This window comes from Syzygium oleosum, unplaced genomic scaffold (genome assembly GCF_021117445.2).
Source record: "Syzygium oleosum isolate NSW1041296 unplaced genomic scaffold, Sole_v2.1 Sole_v2.02, whole genome shotgun sequence".
NCBI classification, from domain to species: Eukaryota; Viridiplantae; Streptophyta; class Magnoliopsida; order Myrtales; family Myrtaceae; genus Syzygium; species Syzygium oleosum.
The window spans coordinates 17,584,695-17,605,459 of record NW_026607486.1 but is presented as its reverse complement, the minus strand read 5'-3'; the positions used below and the strand labels follow the sequence as shown (position 1 = coordinate 17,605,459).

General features: G+C 41.4%; 2 protein-coding genes across 4 annotated transcripts; one reads left to right on the top strand and one right to left on the bottom strand.

The window, feature by feature from the left end:
- The first annotated feature begins 7,749 nt into the window (after positions 1–7,749).
- On the top strand, positions 7,750–14,399 carry LOC115678558 (serine/threonine-protein kinase PBL34-like). Of its 2 annotated transcripts, none has more exons than XM_056306573.1 (6): positions 7,750–8,485; positions 10,795–11,129; positions 11,224–11,359; positions 12,322–12,458; positions 12,543–12,666; positions 13,608–14,399. In XM_056306573.1, exons 1-6 carry the CDS (start codon positions 8,182–8,184, stop codon positions 14,114–14,116), a joined length of 1,545 nt encoding a protein of 514 aa, XP_056162548.1. In that variant the 5' UTR covers positions 7,750–8,181; the 3' UTR covers positions 14,117–14,399. The 2 variants fall into 2 exon arrangements, with proteins under 2 accessions (XP_056162548.1, XP_030457840.1); XM_030601980.2 differs by having other exon boundaries at positions 7,752–8,485; positions 10,792–11,129.
- A 341-nt stretch (positions 14,400–14,740) lies between these two features.
- Positions 14,741–18,045, bottom strand: LOC115678644 (uncharacterized). Of its 2 annotated transcripts, none has more exons than XM_030602077.2 (7): positions 17,653–18,045; positions 17,260–17,418; positions 16,582–16,797; positions 16,078–16,199; positions 15,697–15,860; positions 15,168–15,322; positions 14,741–15,016 (listed from the first exon to the last, which is right to left on the bottom strand). In XM_030602077.2, the coding sequence occupies exons 1-7, from the start codon at positions 17,881–17,883 to the stop codon at positions 14,918–14,920; spliced, it is 1,146 nt and encodes a 381-aa protein (XP_030457937.1). In that variant the 5' UTR covers positions 17,884–18,045; the 3' UTR covers positions 14,741–14,917. The 2 variants fall into 2 exon arrangements, with proteins under 2 accessions (XP_030457937.1, XP_030458012.1); XM_030602152.2 differs by having other exon boundaries at positions 17,260–17,409.
- Positions 18,046–20,765: the final 2,720 nt, after the last annotated feature.

The following is a 20,765-nucleotide window of genomic DNA, read 5'->3' as shown; positions in this document are numbered from 1 at the left end:
ATCCCGGTCCCTAGGAAGAAGAATTAGTTAAATTGCATATAGATTAGGAGCATTTGCATTAGTAGTTAGCCCATATAATTCATTTGCATTGGACTGGTAACCGATGAATTCGAGTCGATGGTTCTGAACTCAATGAATTATCCGGACTAAACCCACAAGTGAAGCAGAATTTGGCCAAGCCCATGTACATCATAAGAGGCCAAAAATTGAAATGCCAAGCGTAAAATATTAAATAATTGGGTAATTTCGTTTGATATTATCACAATTAAATTTGATAAGAGAAAAATTTTCTTTTGGGGGAAATAGGGTATATATCTCTTAAGATCTTTGAAGATTGAAAAGTTAAAACCCTAATTGCACTCTATATATATAAAGGCTCGTAGGTTCACGATCAAAAGGGAGCCACACAATTTCATACACGGCCACATTTAGAGAACGGCGAGGAACAGACGAGAGAGAAGACGAGAAAGAGAGAGAGACTCGGCTGAGTTCACACGGTCCCATCCCCGAGCTCCCTCTCGGCAGTGGCTTCCACGCTGCACCGCCGCTGCTCGTCACCCGCTTCTGAAGACGCTCGCCGCTGCCGCGCTATCCGAAATCTCCTGTCCGCGAAGTCGCAAAAATACAGAGAGAGAGAACGACGTCCATTGGGGAGGGCGTGAGAAAGGGGCGACCACAATTCAGAGCGAGTGTCGTCCGCAGAAGATACAAGGCAAGAGAGATTGTAGAACGTGTGCAGTGAGGGGGGACCCAACTCTCCATCAATTCTCATCTTCACGCCTCACTGTCATTCACGTAGAAAACGATATCAAGCATTGAAGACTTCTTCACAGGGCGTTCAACACGCTAGACGGCGACAACTTCGGCCGCGACGGGCAAACGCTAGCTGGGTCCACCACCGCGAGGAGCCCCGCCAGCCATCCACCATCAGGTATCGCCGCTCGTGATCCATTGTGAGCTACCATCACGTCCCGTAATCCGCAATCCCGATCCTGTGTTGACTTCGAAATTGGAAGTTATCAACAAATTAGGTAAGAATTTCATCCGGTATTAATTTAAATATTTTACTGCCTAGTTTGTTTGATATCGTTACCTTTTGTGAAATTGTTGTTATCTTCGGAGTGATTATGCATATCTTTAAGGTTTTAAAAATCACCCCGAGTTAATAAATTTTCTAACTTAACAATGTACTTGGACGACAATCCGATCTCAATCATAAGATACGGTACTCGGCGGTACGGAAAATCGTCATTCTATCCATAACCATTTGGATATAATGATAGATTTTATTTTGTTTTCAAATTTAAACGAATAGCCTTCCATCAATATCTATAACCACATGGGTCTGATCGTTCGTTTATATCGTTTTCCTAATTCAAAGATAACAAAACAGATCTAGCGAATTGCGTGGATTGGTTTTGACCGTGGTGGTTATTTGTTTGTTTGATTTTGTTTCCTTTAAAATAAAATCCAAAAAGATTAGTTAAAGTTTGAATTGTTTTCTTAGAAGATAACTTTCTTTGAATAGAATAGTCTAACCTAGATACGCTAGAAACATAGGATAATTTTCCAATTTGAAATTAATTTATTTCCTAGTCTAATTTAGATATTATCCTAATCTTAATGGTTTATTTAGGGTAATTCTTGATTTCGAATTTTCATAAAAAATACCAAAAAGAAGTCACTTTAGGATAGATTAAATTATCTTTTCTTTAATAGATTGCATGCTAATTTAGGCATTTTTTTAATTCCGAATTTCATTGAAAAGCACAAAAAAAACCTCATTTGCCCATCATTAGAGTTAGGTCATTTAATCGCATATCATGTAGTTCTCATGCTAGGTTTAATTAATCGCATGTCATAATTTGCACATCATAGCACGTAAGTTAATTTTCATCTAATCAAGAGAAAATCCGAAAAAATACATTGAGTGAATTGCTTGTTAATTAGAAATCATATTAGGACTGTCGATATGATTTTCTAGCTGACGATGCAGATGCATATGTTGCTTTGAGTTACGTCATTCTTCCTATCTAGCAATTTATTTACTGCTATCATTATTATATGTTAATTTGGTGGTTTGCGCACCGCATGATCACCCCACATGTTAGAAAGTAATAAAATGGATCCAAACTGCATGTTCAAACATTTTCATAAAAAGAAAAAGTATCGAAAGGGCGTTAGAATAATCTAGCGTAACCAAGTCCCCGTACTCATAATCTCCCTATATTTTATTTAGGTTTATAATCAACCTACCGTAAATAAATTAGTGGCGACTCCAAGCATGAAAATATTTGTACGTTAAGAACTTAAACCTTAAGTCGCGAATTGATAGGGTTTGGAATGGCCCGAGTTAGACTTTGACTTAATAATCCATTAGCCGAACCCCTAGGTGGTGCATCTGCGGGAGGTTTAGGTCGCGACACTCGAAACTCGGCCAATTGCTCGTTCATGCCTCATTTACTCCGAGTAATTCATTTCTTCGGTCCATTTCGATTTGTCGCCCAAATCCAAACCGGATGCTTGCGTTTCCTCCTCTTGCTCGGCTTGGAACTATTTAGATTTTGGCAGCAGCAGCTTTGACTACAACCGCGGGCAGACACCAAGTACGCGTGAAATGACGCGTCAAATTTTTAATGTCATCATGCGATGGAAACTTGATAGGGGATCAAATTCGGGTAACAAATTTTTAGTGAGAATAAAAACACTTAGATTAAAATTATTGCTCAAAAGGATACGGGAGAATCGGACCCCGGTGCAGTCCCACTGTTCCGCACGTCGCTTGTTAAATACTCTTTTTCTCACGCCTCTTGTTTTAGCTAGGAACCAAAAGTATTAAGTCAAACACAGAATCACGCCCACAAATCTGTGCGAATCTGTCCAAGGTAGACACAATTTTAACTCGAGGAGACTAAGATATAGAGAATTCGCAACATTTAAGCTCGTTTATTCTGCGAAAAATAAATTATTTTGAAAACTATATTTTAAAGAATGATTATTTATATCGCTTGCAATAATTAGTCGATGAAATATATTTTCATTATCAATAACAATTTATGTCTAATTATTCTCGTAAACAACGAATATATTTTTAATTCATTCATTTTTGTAAGCAATACAAGATATTATTTTTAAAAAGATATTTCAAAATCTTTCATTTTCTGCAAAACAAATGGAGTTTTAAGCTAAAAATGAGATGAAAGATGATGATACTAAGGTTTTGTTTATTTATTGGAAAACAAATGATTCGAAAAACATTTTCATAAAATAATTGCTTCTATTGCTTGAAATAATTAATTAGTAAAATTTCTTTTATTGTCGACAACAATTTAGGTCTAAATATTTACATGGACGATATAAATATTTTTTGTTCATTTTTTATAAACGATACGAATGATTATTTTTAAAAAAAAATTTTAAATTATTTCTTTTTCGCGAAACAAACGCGCCCAAATAAAGCATTTAACACCATCATTCGTATAAAAAACGTAATAAGTACCAATAGATTGTGCGCGGAGTTTTGTGCCGATGAAGAGAAGCACGGGTTGATTTGACACGTGCCCGGATCTTAGTGGAGCAGATGACCCTAAATGGGAATAAGACGGTCGTGGCCTCCTTCTTGTTAGGGAAAATAACACGAATAGTTCATGAATTTTGATCCAACGTGCAATGTGATTCATGAGCTTTTAATTTGTTTAATATATTCCCTGAACTTTTAATTTGTTAAATACCGTCCATCAACTTTGGGTACATGTTCAATTCAATCCCTGAACTATATAAAAATGTTCGATGTAGGAACTAGACTGAATATGTACAAAAAATGTAGGGATCACATTAAATAAATTAAAAGTTCAAGGACCATATTGAACATTAGTCTAAATTTCAAAGACTACATTGAATAAATTAAAAGTTTTAAGATCAAATTACATATAAAATCAAAATTCAATGACCGTTTATGGCATTATCCCTTTTGTTAACTGCGGGAAAATCATCCGTACAAAAATTCTCTTTGGAAGGTCATGATAGGCATGGGCTGGGCCTTCGGGTCGGGCCCATATGTCATATGGGCCCGGGGCATGCCACCGGCCCATGATCTGCCCCTTTTCAATCGCATATTCTTCGCCCGGTGGGGACAGCAGCAGAGCAAAACTTTCGGGCATCATAATTGCATCGCAGTCCCCGCTGCTGCCGCTTTTGCAAATGCGGGATGCTTCGGGAAATGCGCCTCCGAAAGAAAATCGAATAATGTCAAACAACATTAATTGCCCCCATTCATTACTTTTACTCAATTCGAAGAAACAAGTCTAGGATTTCATCAGTTCGAGCTCCTACTTCTCGTCATCATATTCAATGATAATTTATTAGGGGATAATTACCCAGTTAATCATAAACGGGGTACTTGTCTAAATACGCCAATTGTGCATTTTAATTTGGTCAATTTAGTCATAAACTTATTATAAGATGGCCAATTTAATTATACGCCTTTCAACCGTATCAATTTAGTTATAAATATTTTGATAATTTAGTAATAAACTTTTTGCCAATTTAGTTATTCCAGATAATTTGGGCCGGAAATCGTCGACGGACTTCATTGGCAAATTATTAATAGGTTTAGGACTAATTTAGCAAATTGTCAAAAGGTTTGAGACTAAATTAATATAATTGAAAGGTTTGTGACTGAATTTGCTACCTTATAACAGGCTTAGAATTGAATTGGCGCAATTAAAATGTTTATGATGAAATTGCCGCTACAATGTGTTGATAACTTTTTTGGACAAATTTTCTAATCGTAATCTATTGTACGGACACCAATTTGATCATAAACTTTTTGATTTTGTCGATGTAGTCTTAGACTTTCATGCGAAATTCCGATGTAGTCCAGGAGAGGAGAGGGGAAAATATTCAATCGACCGGCCAATCGGGTCGGATTTGGTCAACTCCCGCGATCATCCCACGGTCAAACGTGAAAATCCCAAGATGGGGAACCGGAGGGTCGCTCCAAAGAATCGTTGTTTGCCTCTCCATTACGAGACACGAACGAGGTCTAGATCATTGTCTAATGAAACATTATATCACGTAATTAAAAAAACTAATCTTGGATTAGATACGTATCATACATTAGAAGAAAAGGGCCCGTCCGCTCTTAGTGCTGTGTACGTGACGAGGTGAGCAACTGGTTTTAATTAGCAAGTTAGGCACGTTCCACCATCGAAATCTTGACATTTTCCTGTTGTGGGATTATTCAAATATATCCGCTTTGCGTGAGCTACATGGAATTTGCCTCCTTTTTATTTTTTTAATTGGTTGAATAAGACTATCTTATTCCATATATATATATTTTTTTATTATTATCCTTCTCTTGGACTGTTTCGAAAACAATTTATAATGTTTCGGCATAATTTAGTTGAAAACTTCGTCGAACATTTCGATTGACTTCGTATGCTAAGGTTGGAAGTTTTCGTACTTGGACAATTTATTGAAAATATTCGTGTTGATTTCGTGCATCCGGACAATTCGGAATGCTGATTGTTTTAGGCTCGAATGAGGTAGATCTTGACTAGACGATATAACACCTATTAAGCTCTCGAATTTTTCAATAAATTCAACCGGTCCAATTTGGTCCCGTTCCCTCGTGGAACCGGGAATCGGACTACCCGGATACCAGTTCCATTTTTAGGAACTTGGAACCGGATCGATACTCTCGGAAATCTAAACCTGACCGGCAGGTTCGGTCTAGTCCGGGCAGTGCCCAGTTCGGGTGATTTGTTTTGCACAATCCTAATTTCATGCGTTTGGTTTGTCAACAATAGTAAGTCATGGTTGAACAAAATACGCATGCTTAAGGGCAGGAAAATGCAAGATACTTTCCTGAAAATGATTTATCGAAAAGCATTTCCTTTTATCACGCGGCGCTTCTTATTAGCCCTACGAGATTCCGACACAACCTTATTTGGCTATGGTCGCCGGGCTTTAAGGACGGGGAGCATTAGATTTCGGGATTATAGATTATGGTTAGCATTTTCTCGGAGGCGAGATTAAAGCTTAAGCAAACATCCACCGGTCAGACAATTACTCTTCACGTTTTCGGAATAATTTAAATTTCTCGGCTGTCCTAATGCCCCCAAACATTTGTTTGGTTTAATCGAGGAAAAAGCATTCGCAGCCCCCCTCCCCCCACATTCCGAAAAGAAGACGCATAAAATAATTGGAACTTGGAAACCCTTCTTTTTTTTTTTTTTTGGTAATAGAAAAAGACTTTGTCGTTACTCTAATTATTACATTATTTAACTCACAGTGTTAAAGAGATTAGTTTAATAAAAAAATTAAAAAAAAAAAGAAAGCAAAAAGGAGGAATTAGAAAATCGAAAAAAAGGGGCAGGGGCGCATGCCGAGCGAGCGCGTCCGTCGTCGTCCGCAAGCTGACGCGCGCGTTGTGCGTCCGCCTAACCCACCCCCCGCCCAACAATGACACGTCACCATCATGTGGGCCCCACCCTCTCTCTCGCTCTCTCCTGCCCGTCCTTCCTTCGTCCCCGGCTCCCTGCCCGAGCTGCCCGCCACTCGCCTTTCTGCAGCCCCTGCCCCTTGCCCCAGGTACGGTCATCGGCCGACGGGATTTTCAAAAATTAACCCACGACGATGACAATGATATGGCAATAATTGCCATATTAGGCTCGTCGTCGGTGATTTTTGGATGAACGGACACGTCTACTTATGAGTAGTCGAGTCGTAGCGCGACGGGCGGTGTGCATAAAGGCCCGGGAACGAATTCACCGCCGTATGGCTGACCGGCGATCCGGGCTTTATGCGGGCGAGTTGCAGCCCGTGAAGCCGAACCGAGGACGCGATTTTTTTTGGAGTTTAGGCTCGGATTCATTCACATGTCGTCCACCCGACGACGAAGGTATGTAAAGATTTTCACGCCGACGATAACAGAAATCCAAGACGATCGACTGTTCGGCAAAAGTAAGTAAAACCCCCCCCCCCCCCCAATCATCGAAATCTTTAGCACGATTCGAATCGAACCCGAAAACGTCACGAACAGCACCCTGCAGAAAGCCCGAGACTCGATACGCGGGGCTCTGCCCTGCTTGTGCCAGTAATAAAAGGCGGCACGACCCGAATTTACCTACTGTCGCAAGGATCCGAGCTGGGAGAAGGAGGAAATTCGAATTCGAAGACGCCCATTAATGTCTTAATTTTCGGCTCACTCGGCACACGTAAAGTCGCGATGGCGAAGGACACGAGCACAACGTTGGTCCCAGAACGGAACGGGGGGCGGGGGGGGTGGTGGGCAGTTGAACGTTTTTCCTCCGGGCAGGACAAGTGCCAAGAGCTCCGTCCCGCTTTTTTCCGAGTCTTCGATTCCACCGCTGCGCAAAGAGGGAGAGAGAGAGAGAGAGAGAGATTTTCTTCTCGATTTAAAATTTGCAGAAGAGAGAGAGAGAGAAAGTAGAGAGTAGAGGTAGAGAGGATTCAATCCCCAAATCCCACACGGCATCTTTCTTCTTGTTTCTCCTCCACCTTTATCTTTTTCAAAAACGGTCAGCTTTTCGCTCCTTTTGCTGCTGCTTCCCCCTGCCTCCTGCGATTGATTTTCTTGTTTCCTCATCCCCCCCTCCCCTTCCCCTCCTTCACGTTTTTTTCACCACGTACCCCATTATTACCCTCCCTCCCTCCCCCCTCTCTCTCTCTCTCTCTCTCTCTCTCTGCCCTTTTTCTTTATTTCTTTTTTTTTTTTTTTGGGGCTCTCCTGGTCCTGGGGGGCTCCGCAGCTGAAATGTTTTCTTGGGGAGTGATCACGTCAGTTCTCCGTCGTCGCCCCCCTCCAACTCCAATTCGCGAGCCGGGCACCGCTCAAAAGACGTTCTTTTCGCCGCCCAGGTTCTGAGCCCTGCCTGCCTGCCTCGGTCGCGGCGTCGGAGCGCCTGATCTGGGTCTCGTGATCTCAGCTCTCCTCCCTCCCGGTTCGGTTCGGTTCGGTTCGCTGCTCTGTGGTCGGCTGCGCGACGCTCCGGGTGCCCCGCGCGAGCGGCGACAAGCTCGACGCTCTCGAGGGCCGGCGGTTGCGATCCTCGCGGTTCCGAATTGGAGTGGGGGCGGTGGGGGCGGTGGGGTTCCTTGGTCTCCTCGTGGGGTTTGATGATTTGGGAGGTTTTCCGCTTTTAGGGTTCGAGAGAGATGAGTGTCGTCACCGGCAACAGCGGCGGGGGCGGGGGCGGGGGCGGGGGCGGCAATGGCAAGGTCGAGGCTTGGGACTCGGGCGAGTCGATGGGGAGGAAGAAGAAGAAGAGCAGGGACGGCGGCGAGAGGAAGAGTGTGGAAGGCCCTGAGGATGGTCTCGGCGGCGGCGGCGGCGACGATGACGACGATATTGTGGGCGCCAAGGACGGTGGGTGTTGGGTTAGGCTGAAGTTCATCGGGAGCTGCATCTCCTCAAGATCCAAAGTCGATAGCTCCATCAGCGGTACCAGTACTAATTATGGTAATGTTCCCCTTCATTTTGACCCGACCGCGTGCTTCTTCAGCTTCGATTTTTTTTTTTTGTGCTTTCAGTGCGTTTGTCTCTAGGTGCTGTGGGTTTTGAGGTTTACAGGAGGTTGCTTGAGCTTGGGTTTTCATTCTGTTGGGGGCGACCCGTAGGATTGTTCAGTGCATTTCATGGGTTTCTGCCTCTATGTTTACTGGACCTTGAATGACAGGACCGTGTGCTTCTTCAGCTCCAATTTTTTTCACTTTCAGTGCGCTTGTCTCTAAGCTCTGTGGGTTTTGAGGTTTACGGGGTGTTGTTTGAGCTTTACGTTTTCATTCTGTTGGGGGCGACCTGTAGGATTGTTCAGTGCATTTCATGAGTTTCTGCCTCTTTACTTACTGGGCCTTGTTATAAATCTGTAGTGGAAAGAGCTAGTGAGTTTTGCCAAAGTTGTTGCTGTACCATGGGTGGCTCTTTAGAAGCTCAAGTGAACCTGTGGAGTTTTGTCATCTTCATGGAAATCAGAACTGTGGAGAGCCTCTTCCACTTTTTTCCTCGACTGGAATGAGGAGATAATGACACCAAATATTGTTTCACCATTAATGGGAATGAAGATAATGGAAATCGAAAAAAAAAAGAGAAGAAGACATTTGACAGATCGAGCTAGTGCACCTTCAGAGCTTGATAGATAGAAACCTGACACAGCACTAGTAAGAGAATCCACACTTTTGAGAGGTTGAAATCCATCATTGTTCTACCCGGAATCTAAAAAATTTCAATACCCATATCAATCCAATTTAGCGTTCCTTCTGTGCTATGTCATGGTGGGTTGCAGCAAGGGAAGCACTAGCAGCGCTTTAGGGAACTGTTAAGTTTTTCCAGGAAGTTTCAGCTGAAAACAGAGCGTAGTGGCTCTTATTAGCTTCTCCTTTAAAATTGAACCTCCAGTAATTTCTATTGAAATGTTTAAGAAGAATGAGGCCATGGCAACTAACTATTTTACCAGTATTATGGTGTCCTCATCAAATGATCACTTCTGATGCATGTAGACAATATACTTCAGATTTTAGATCGAAATGCTGCGGCAGCATTAGCATGAATGTGTATGAATTGCTGGTTTTTTTGTTGCCACTGTAAACATTGCTTCCAGCCTAATCCAGTGCCTTTACTGTAGCTGATTCTTTTTACCATCGTTTGGTCGGAGAATTTTGTCCATTAGAATGCTTAAGTTGGATTTATGGCTGATATTAATTTTGGTTGGACTATGGGAATACCTTATCAGTTTTGCAGAAAGACCTTTTTCTAGGTTTATGGAGGTCTTTGTGATACATACATGTTTGCATTGGAGAGATATTATGGGGCAAAATAAGGAGTAGACCTTTTGTTCTCGTTTGGTAAATTGAAGGAATAAACGGCAAGGTTAGGATGTCAATTTCATGTACGGTTTATGAGTCATCTCATAAGGGCAGCGTAATAGGGCGTCGATACTAATTCATCCAATGTTTAGTTTATGTAGGTGTAGCTCGTTTTTTGACGATTCATCACTGTTTTAGACTCATTCATCTTTTCTATTTGCACTTAAAGTTTTTCTTCAGTAAGTCACTTACCACGCACGAACGCACGTGCGCACTCAAACTGCCTGAATGCTGGTGAGTGCATTTCAGTAAAATCTATTGGAATGTTGGTTTGAGAAGCCATTGGTAATTGTTGTGCAGTTATGGATCGACCAGTCATTGGTAATGACAGCTCACGTGTATGTCATGGGATGCTAGTTTGTGACGGCTCTAGAGTAGCTTGAGGATATGAATTTACCAAAGAAGAGTTATCATTGACAACTTTCTTTATAAGGAAGAAGGACAATTTCTCGTTCTGAGTTATTTGCGAAAAAAGCTGAAGTGTCGTATTGAGTTCTGACAAGGTATAAGCTGAAAGTTGTAAGCTAGTTCATGAGTTGTTTTAGCTACTGAGAAGGGGCTGGTGGTGATTGCACAGAAGTATTTTAGTCCATCAGAAAATCAGGTGGGCTATGCGCTGTGAATTGCATAACTCACTTTGATTACGAGTTACATTGTCCTCGTTATCTGTTGTGCATGCAACATGTATCTCCCTGGTTTGCTATAGTCTAACCTAAACATCTCGATGTGTATGCTCATGTTCTGAGGAACTGTTCATGTAGCACGCTTTGGCCTGTACCCACAGTGGATGATTCAATTTGAATTCCTGTTTGGAAAGCTGGCTTGCTGCATACTGTTTATTGAACTGTCCACAATCCATGCTTGCTCGCTTGTAGAATAACCGCTATTTATTTATTTGAGCAGCAGAAAGTAAATTTACAAATGATACAAGCAGAGACCACCCTGCTCCTCCTGTGGTTTCATCTACGACCACTAGCAATACAGAAAGTAACTCCTCAACTTCCAAACTTGAAGAAGAACTTAAAGTTGCCTCTCGCCTGCGAAAGTTCTCATTCAATGATCTTAAGTTAGCTACAAGAAACTTTAGACCTGAAAGTCTACTTGGGGAAGGTGGTTTTGGCTGTGTCTTCAAGGGTTGGATCGAAGAAAATGGGACTGCTCCTGTGAGACCTGGCACTGGGCTTACTGTTGCTGTTAAAACTCTCAATCACGACGGGCTTCAGGGTCACAAAGAATGGCTGGTGACTTTTCACTTTATTCACCTGTTTGTATCTAAATTATTGCTTATTTGCTTGTTAACATGGGTTTTGATGAGTTGCATTTTCGATATGGCAGGCGGAAGTGAATTATCTTGGTGATCTAGTGCATCCTAATTTGGTAAAATTGATTGGGTATTGCATAGAAGACGACCAAAGGCTGCTAGTGTATGAGTTTATGCCAAGGGGAAGCTTGGAGAACCACCTCTTTAGAAGTATGCGGTTGTTCCGTATTGTGTGCTCGACTGCCCTCGATGACGTATTTTACATATTATTTATTCTATTTGTATTCATGCCAAAGCGATCTTTCTGTAGCTGGATATTGAAGTCCTCTCTCCCAAAAAAGTTACTATATCGCTAATACTATGGATATCAATCTCTAGAGAAAAGCATATATATTACCACATTATGGGTCTCTTTTCAAAAGACGGTAGATTTGGGAAAAATAATTACCTAAAGAGTTTGTCGTGATGTTTGACTTGTGTAGGAATTGTTATGCACAAGATGCTGAACGTGTTCTTCTGCCTGAAAAGTTTTGGCGTGAATTGTCTGTTGGATGACTCTGTCCCTGAGAACCAAAAAAGCACACAGCTTTGTGACTCTGCTAAATCAGATTAGAATTGGAAGCCAGGAAAAACGAAGGGAATGGGATATTGGGGGACTTTTTACTGGTCATGATATATCGCTCTTTAGCAACTTCATCAATTCGATCATTTTAGGCATCCTTTTAGCGTCTTCTACGCGTAGTTACTACATCAGGAATTATGGAGTTAATGTTCTTGGATTTTTTGGAGGAAATCCCCAGTAGTACTCTATTGAGGATGAATTGTGCTAAAAGGTTGTTAGTACTTTAGAAATTAAATTAAATGGAAAACATACTTGGTAATTTGGTGACTCTCGACAATATTCTAGATGTGGTTATTTATATGCCATTAAGTATCAGAATGCTAAGCTTGCCTTCGTGTAGCATCATTCTCTCATCCAACCAGTTAAAATAGGTATCATGGCATGCTGTAGTTTCTAATATATTCCCGGTCATTTTTGAAAAGTTGGTGTTAGTATTTAATTAAGCTTTATATGACTGGTGACTTAAGAAATTTTTTCTTAATTTTTCGCTGTGGTCATAAACATTTTATGAGTTAAGTCCTTTGTTTTTCTTTATACTTGGGCTATGTAGGAGCTCTGCCTCTCCCTTGGTCTATCAGGATGAAAATAGCGCTAGGTGCTGCGAAGGGTCTTGCTTTTCTTCACGAGGAAGCAGAAAGGCCAGTGATATATCGTGATTTCAAAACTTCGAATATCCTGTTAGACGCTGTATGTCCTAAATTTATGATTACATTTTGTCTTCCTTTTTTGGCCTGTCATGTTATTCAATTCTTTTAATTATTTGCCTTTCAGGACTACAACGCCAAGCTTTCTGATTTTGGGCTTGCAAAAGATGGTCCCGAGGGAGATAAGACTCATGTCTCAACACGTGTCATGGGAACATACGGCTATGCTGCCCCAGAATACGTGATGACCGGTACGTTATCGTTTTACAGTATGAGCTATTTGACAATGAGAAACGTATGGCTGACCTACGCAAAGATGGCTGAGTAACGATTCTAACGTGTCAAATTATCAAATAGGATAGTGAAAAGAGAATGGTTCCAATGAATGCACCTTATGTATGCATCGTACTGCCGTTACATATTGGTATAGTAACTAATGACAAGCAGACATGTGCACCGACAATGATTAGGTGTTGATAGATTTGAGGACTCCATCATCCTGATCAAATATGCGAGAGAATGATTGAAGGTCATTGACCGATATACCTTTATTTATCCTGTTGTCTTATGTCTTTGTAAATGGTCACGACATGCTGGAATGGTACATATAACCATAGTCATTCTTGCACTGAATGCACAAATGACTTTTCTCTGTTTGGTCTTGTATGCAGTCTACTGGTATGTTAGTCCCCTTCTTTTCGAGTTCTACACGTGTCATCTTTCCATGTGATTGATTATTCTGCATCCTTCTTACTTCTGAAATTTTACCCCCAGCGTAGCATGTGAAGCTCTTGTTTTCATTACCTGTATTAATGGATGTTGTCTTCTCATATTCTTTGTTTGGAGGAAGCTTGATAAATTTATGGACCCTGCAAAATATACTCGCTAGTGGAGAAAGGCTGACTAGTGTGAGCCATAAGTATGGATGGCATGAGTTAGAGTTCCTAGGTGATTCGTATTTGGTTTTACTGGGTTGCACAGGTAGTGGCAAGGGTGTCACTAATATCTACTTTTTTTTTTTTTTTTTGGTGGGTGGGGGGGCAAGTGTTTACTTGTTTTTGACGGCTGGATGTGGGCGAGACATCTGATGGTTTGCCATGGGTCGGTCATACTTGCCTGAACATATGACCAAATGTTGCTTACTTCACATATCCCTGTCTCCTGTCTAGTCAGCTCATATTCACTATTGCAGGGCACCTTACTTCAAGGAGTGATGTCTATAGTTTTGGTGTGGTGCTTTTGGAAATGCTGACCGGAAGAAGATCCATGGACAAAAATCGACCTAACGGCGAGCATAACTTAGTTGAATGGGCTCGGCCACATCTTGGAGAGAGAAGAAGATTCTACAGATTGATAGATCCACGGCTTGAAGGTCACTTCTCGATAAAAGGTGCCCAAAAGGCTGCGCAGTTGGCAGCTCACTGCCTTAGCCGAGATCCGAAAGCTCGTCCCTTGATGAGTGACGTCGTCGAAGCTTTGAAGCCTCTCCCAAATCTCAAGGATATGGCAAGCTCATCGTACTATTTTCAGACCATGAGGGCGGAGCGCATAGGATCGAGCCCAAATGCTAGATATGGCATTCAATCGCAAGCAGGAGCGAATGCAAGAAATAGGAGCCTTTCAATACCGAATGGGACCCATGCATCCCCATACCACCATCAGTATCCTCATCAATCTCCGAAACCGAATGGTAAACCATAGCAATGGGTTTAGACTTAGTGGTCCCTTATTCAATCCCTCTCCCCCCAATTTATTTCCCTTTCTTCTCTTCTCTTTCTTCAGTATAGGAGTTGATTTTCATCCAAACATTTGCGCTTGATTACTGAAATGGTGACGGAGAAAAATGTGCTCGAACTGTGATGTGTTTTCACAATGACATCCTTGTGCGGAGGATGTCTGGCTGGCCAGGTGAAGCATTTCTGGCAGTGTCTATTTTGACCCATATGGAACTCTATTTGGAGATGTGCTGAAGCTTGTTGCCTCATTTCCGTTGGTTTTCTATTCTCTTTAGCTTTATGTTCTCATATTGACCCTTATTTCAATGGCATAGTTTATGTGTTAAGACAAAAAGCCCATATCCATTGTTTACATACCGTTCCGCTAGAGGGATTTTTACCGGATATAGTTTCCATCGATAAGGGCTGAAGTATGTTTCTGGGCTGTTAAAATTTTTATCAAAGACCTCGTTTTAGGAATTTTTTTCGGTCAGACGATTTCTACATAAATTGATTCGTTTTCTCGGAATGTATAACCATTTGCTGGTTGAAGACTGCATATGCACAGTACTTGTTTTGGTATTGAACGAAAGTACAGGAGCATGCTACGTCTGAAATGAACTATTTTGCATTTAAGTGTAGCAACTATTATTCCGTCCTTACACATCCAATGAGTATTTTATTGCACATATTGACACTTAATACGGCCATCAATGCTTATCCCATAACATGCCGATGTTTAAACCCTTCATTAGGTGTTTCATTGTTCTGTCTTTGACCTCCATGCTCATGCAGCTCTCCTAGTGAGCTGCTCTTTCGATGTGCTCTCGAAGATCTTGTCGGCATTCCCGACCTCGAAACCGTCTCGTCTATGGAACTCTTTGACCTGAGAAAGTTGAGCATTGAATAAATACAGGGTATTAAGGATCATCTATAGGCACCAGTGGCTAGCAGATTACACGTGAGCAAATTAGAGTAAAATGACTAACAGAGCAAACTACTAACTATGAAATTTACCAGAACAAGTAGAAGATTACCTCTTTCTCCGGTAGACTCCGAAACTGAGGCAGTACAAGGCGTTCGGCAAACTCAATATATGAACAGGGAACTGATTCTTTGATCCCCTCTGAGAACTGGAAAAGAATTGAATCTGCCACGGTTGAGCTTTGAAGCAGAAGACCATCGGGGCTAACTGGTATGAACACCGATGAAGTGTTAGTCAAGATACGTGTAACTCATCTAATGAGCTCACAATTTCCATGGGAATTACAAGTTCACAAGTCTTAAATTTAGTCACTGATTCCCGGAAGCCAAGCTTCTATCTCGCAAAGCAAGCAGCTGAGCTTATTTCATCATGAATCCTATAAGCAACTATTACCGAAGACTGCGAAATAATTAGCAAAATGGCAAAAGGAGAATGCCCAATTGCCCTTGGCTCTTATGATCTGCTTCATATTTGTTACAACTGTCTGTCTGGAACTCGTAGTTATATTAAGACGGTTTAGTATCATCAAACAAATTATGGCAACTTAAACTACGCTGCATAAGTGAAAATTGGAAGCAAACCTTTCAAGATCCCTCCTTCTGAGTTCAAGCTGAATCCGTTCTTTTCAATGAATTCATTTAAGCTTTTGATATTCCTCAGGTGTGATTTTAGCTGATGAGTCGAAATAGTGACATGGTTCACCGCATATCCATTGACGAGGGTCCAGGCAGCATACTCGCTTTCCCTGCATGACCGGAAAACTAGGCATGAGCCCTTCTTTGTGGATACATAAGTACAGGAGAAAAAAATAAGCTGAATACTTCAGCATAGAGCATAATGCAATAGTAAGGTGCGAAGAATTAATTTCATTGCTTTTTACCTATCTCTGCATATTGGTTGGTAGAAGCTGATCCTACTTGCGAGAATCAGATCAGCTAAAAGGATGAATATTATCTGCATACCTCGCTAATTGTTGAAATTCGGAGTACAGAGGCTTCTCCCAAGTCAAAGCTCCCAATGCGCTTGCCAGAGCAGCATGCTTATTTCCATTCCCAGAGATCTCAACGTATTTTCTAATTATTTCCTAAAGGTAAAAGGTGTTAGCAGAGATACACATCCGTGAAGATAATTTACCTGGACTTGATAAACCAGACCAAACTCATCCCTTTCATTTTTGTATCCCCGACCCCTCCTCTCCAAACCAAAGGCACCGTGTTATTACTGAAGAATAATATTATCGGTGAGTAGTTCACGAGAATGTATCTTATTGACATCCCAATCAAAGGCACCACAAGAATCACCAAAATCGGATCAAATTTCCGAGAAAACTGTAACCTCGCCTAACCGAGACCTCACAGAACTTACAAGGGCATCTCAAACGGTGCACATGAAATGTTTAACATTGACTGAGATTATTGACCATCTTCCTGCTTTTAAAAGCAAGGAATAATCTCGAGAATACATACCTGTGTTTGTGGAGTCATCTCGTCGACGAGAAGTTCAGATATAAAAATTCTGGGTAGAGGCCCATTCACACCGGTCCCACCCTCTGAAAGGGAGTTTCTTGGAGGCGAAAACCACAGGGCTCTCAACTTTTTCGCAGGAAACCTCAACTCCTCTCTCTGTGTGTAACCATAATCCAGGAAAAAGTCTGCGATCGAGTCGATCCCATAACCATTCACCTTGTAAGTTCAGAGACAATTATACGAGTCAATCACAGATGCAAGAACCTAACTCTTATAAAAGCAGTGCCCTGTAATTAACAGAAAGTCTCATGAGGAAAACATGCCGATGAACAGAGGCATGATTTTATTTAATCACTCAAAAACAGTTCTTGAAACACAAAGATAGCTTCTTTCATGTCATTTGATTTAATAGCACGCGGCTTGCAAAACCATCTGTCCAGGGTCCCAGATTTTGATGGAACAATCAGTCTCCTGACTGTTTGCTCACGAAGGACAAAAGAGATCGCCATAAACGCATACCATTTCTCGGTACTTTGGCTAAGATTAAGTGTAATATCATTTCTTGCCAATTCAACCGAATCACAACAAACACTTGCTTAAGGCAACACCACACTGCATCCACAATATCATTCAATCAATATCATGGTCCATTGTTTTCCAGAATTAAAATGAACATACCCCAAAAGTCCTAAATGCGAGATGATCGTAACATATGCGATCTTCATCGGCCGACCGAACGAGCTCCAGGATGGCTTTGGCAGTGGGGTTCCTGTTCAAGTACACGCATTCCATATTCTCCAAGACTTTCCTGAGAAATGATTCAGCTCCCTGCAACCCCTAAAAGAGATTCAAAATGGACCTCGTAAAGAACCGTCTTTCGCAAGCAACTCGACGCACTAGTACTGACTCCACAGTTACAGATAGAGCCAAACGACAGTTACAGGCAAACCACATCTGCGGCGCAACCCAAATGATCATATCGCTCGATAAATACATCGCATATCTTCAGCTTCGGACATCAAGTTGACACGAAAAAGAAGCCGACCCAGATGGAGAAAAAGGACGAAGCACCTGAGGAGGGGATCGGTCGGGTCCAGCTCCCGCCGCGGACGAGGAAACGACGCCGAAGCTCATCCTTCCAACGCCGAAAGACTTCCCCGGGAGCGGCGATTTTCTCGGGAGAACCAGATTCCCCGATTTGGGTCGGAGGGGGGAGCGGAAGGGAGGGAAAGCCGACGATGTGGGGGAGACGTTCTTGACGGCGGAGGACGTGTGGAGGGAGAACATGGCGGACAGCTTCATCGACTGCTCCCGCGGATACGATGGTTGTAGCTTCTGGGCCTGTCCACTTTTTTCGATTTCTGGTGAGGAGAGAGGAGGAGGAGGAGGAGGAAGAAGAGGAACTCGTTCCGCTTTATGCAGCTCTCTTCTCTTCCTCGTATGTGTCTTTTCCAGGTCTGCAACTGTGTTACGGTATATGATCGGATCGATTTGTCACGTCAGCCACACTTATTTTTGTCATTTTATATAATTTGTTACTCTGTTGACCTATATACATATATAGAATTTGTTACTCTTTTTAGGCACGAAAAGAAAAGAAGGGACAATGACATGATTCGTTATATAACTTTAGCTTAGCGTACAATATAATTTCTGAACTTTAACTTAATATATAATATTATCTTTAAATTTTTGGTACATGTTCAATTTAATCTCTGAATTATGTGAAAATATTCGATGTTGTCCTTCCATTAATTCAAGTTTAGAGACAACATTAAACATGTACCAAAAGCCTATGAACCACATTAAATAAATTAAAAGTTCAATGATCGATGTTACACATTGGGCAAAAGTTATCCGAAGTGAACATTATTTCAAATAAGGACTTGAAGTAGCTAAATCGATCTCAAGCAAGAATCTGCGCTCGCCGGCCGGTAAGCATGTGACATTTCCTGTGGCTGAAATATGATTTGTTTTTTTTTTGGTAAAAAAATTCGGAGTGTAAATTAACAAATCCTAAGAAGGAAAAGAAAAAACCCAAAATTCTTTTTTCGTCTGTCTTCCCTCATGCTGGGAGCACGCAAATTCTCTGCTAAGTCGAAGCGCCCAATTGCGTGCTTCCGTCGTTCGTCCTGTCCGTGGGAGCATTTACCAAAAACTTATATTTTTTTTCCCATTCTTCGCTTCTCTCGAGGGAAGAAGACGACCCTCGAGCAAGGCCCACCTTGTAGCGACTTTGCGATAGCCAAACATTTAACCTTTTTCATCCAGAGTATTCTTCGAAGCTTATTTGGATTGGCAATTACATATGCATTAAGAATTTTCAGTCCACAGTAGATATATGGCGGTGCATTCCCGGGGAACTACGAACCTCCAAATAATTTATATTGTGCAGTTAAAGATGATTCGCCTATCGTTCAGGTCATCTCCTATATAGAAATTTTTACGTTTTTCCCTCTAGATTTATCTTATAGTCTGCCGAATTTTTTTTTCATTGTATCGATTCGTAGGATGATTACAATATGTTTGATTCCAATGTCCTGGAGCGAGTGAATAAGTTTGTGTCTGCATCAATATCACAAGTAAGACTGGCATTAGTAAGATAGGAATTCACTTAACTTTGGAGCCTTGCAGGATTTTGTCTCCGTGTGCTTTGAACAAGTGTGGTAACTTATGTTTTACGTGCATATCTGGTTACTGATACTACATAGATAAGCCACTTGCATTCATTGTTTTCAATGGAATTTTGAGTATTTTTAGGATGGATGAAGTGTCAATGCCTTATGCTGGACCCCTTCGATTTATATACCGAATCCAAGCATGATTCCAACGAGCAATGGCCACTCAAAACTGGGGACTTCTTTCCGTAAGCTGGATGGTTTAGAGCAACAAAGAAGTTGCAGAAATCTATTCCTTCCTGTCTCTTCGCTTTCGACCTCTCGAAGGTGCTTGACAAACATGCGGATCAGATAAGATGATTACCGAACCGGACACCCCTCAAGGACTATGTGAGGATATCGAGCGGTTATCATTTTGTAACATCCGTGTGACCCATCTCTCGATTCCAATTGTCAATGAGAGATTGCTTAAGCTCTTGATAATATGTGAATGAGTTATGTATAGGCAATTAGAACATTCGACTGGAAGAAAGAAACCGGGGCCAAGCACTGATTGCTTCGCCGGCGCTTTAGCCATTGCACATCATCATTCATCACGGTGCAATTTAGTGATATTGAGAGACAGCACGTTGCCGATGACTATCTTAAGCAGGACTGGCATGGTAATCTAGCGTCGCAACCCTCCTCTCAGTCTGAGCTCCTCAGGACAAAAACCGGTTCGACGATCATTGATCCTCGAGCAGAAAGCATGTCAAAACTCTTGCCAGTGGATCAATTGAAAGTTTGCTAGTAGGATTTGGATTGCTTTCACCAAATCTACTTTCAACTATTCATAAGTTTCTGCACCCCCCCAAAAGAAAACTGTTCATAAGTTTGATTTGCGGAGTGTCTATCTATTCGATATCTCCATCGATGTCTCAACAATTCTTAACCTTCGATATATCATTTACAGCAACTACTCTTATTCACCTGAATTTACGATTTGGATAGAAGGGACACTGGATGGAGATGGTAATGGGTATAGAGAATCTCATCCCATTTCTACAAAATGCTGAACTTTTTTTTTTTCGCTAGAATACAAAATGCTGAACTTGCAACGTGAGCAGATCGAAGTCGGCGAGAGCGGCTTCCCGAAAGTTTCAAGAAATATTAGCCACGACTGCGAGGTGCACGTTACACGTCCAATCACGACTACGAGGTGCACGTTAAACGTCCAATCAATAATAAGAGATGTGTTAACAAAAAAAAGGGCTAAAGACACAAAAAGTTCTTGAACTTTGACTCAATGTATAATTTAATCTCTGAACTTTTAATTTGTTCAATGTAATCTCTGAACTTTAATCCAATGTTCAATATGGTCCATGAACTTTTAATTTGTTCAATGTCATCCCTGAACTTTTGGTACATGTTCAATTCGGTCCTTGAACTATATAAAAATGCTCAATGCAGTCCTTTCCATTAATTCAAGTTCAAGGACTACATTGAGCATTTTTATATAGTTCAAGGACCGAATTGAACATGTACCAAAAGTTCAGGGATGACATTGAACAAATTAAAAGTTCAGGG

Coding starts and splice junctions, on each gene's coding strand:
- LOC115678644 (XM_030602077.2), bottom strand. CDS start 17,883: ATGAAGCTGTCCGCCATGTTCTCCCTCCACACGTCCTCCGCCGTCAAG. Junction 16,200..16,581: donor AGATGACTCCACAAACACAG/GTATGTATTCTC, acceptor TTTTACCTTTAG/GAAATAATTAGAAAATACGT. Junction 15,861..16,077: donor GAATTTCAACAATTAGCGAG/GTATGCAGATAA, acceptor CCGGTCATGCAG/GGAAAGCGAGTATGCTGCCT.
- LOC115678558 (XM_030601980.2), top strand. CDS start 8,182: ATGAGTGTCGTCACCGGCAACAGCGGCGGGGGCGGGGGCGGGGGCGGG. Junction 8,486..10,791: donor CGGTACCAGTACTAATTATG/GTAATGTTCCCC, acceptor TTATTTGAGCAG/CAGAAAGTAAATTTACAAAT. Junction 12,667..13,607: donor CCCAGAATACGTGATGACCG/GTACGTTATCGT, acceptor TCACTATTGCAG/GGCACCTTACTTCAAGGAGT.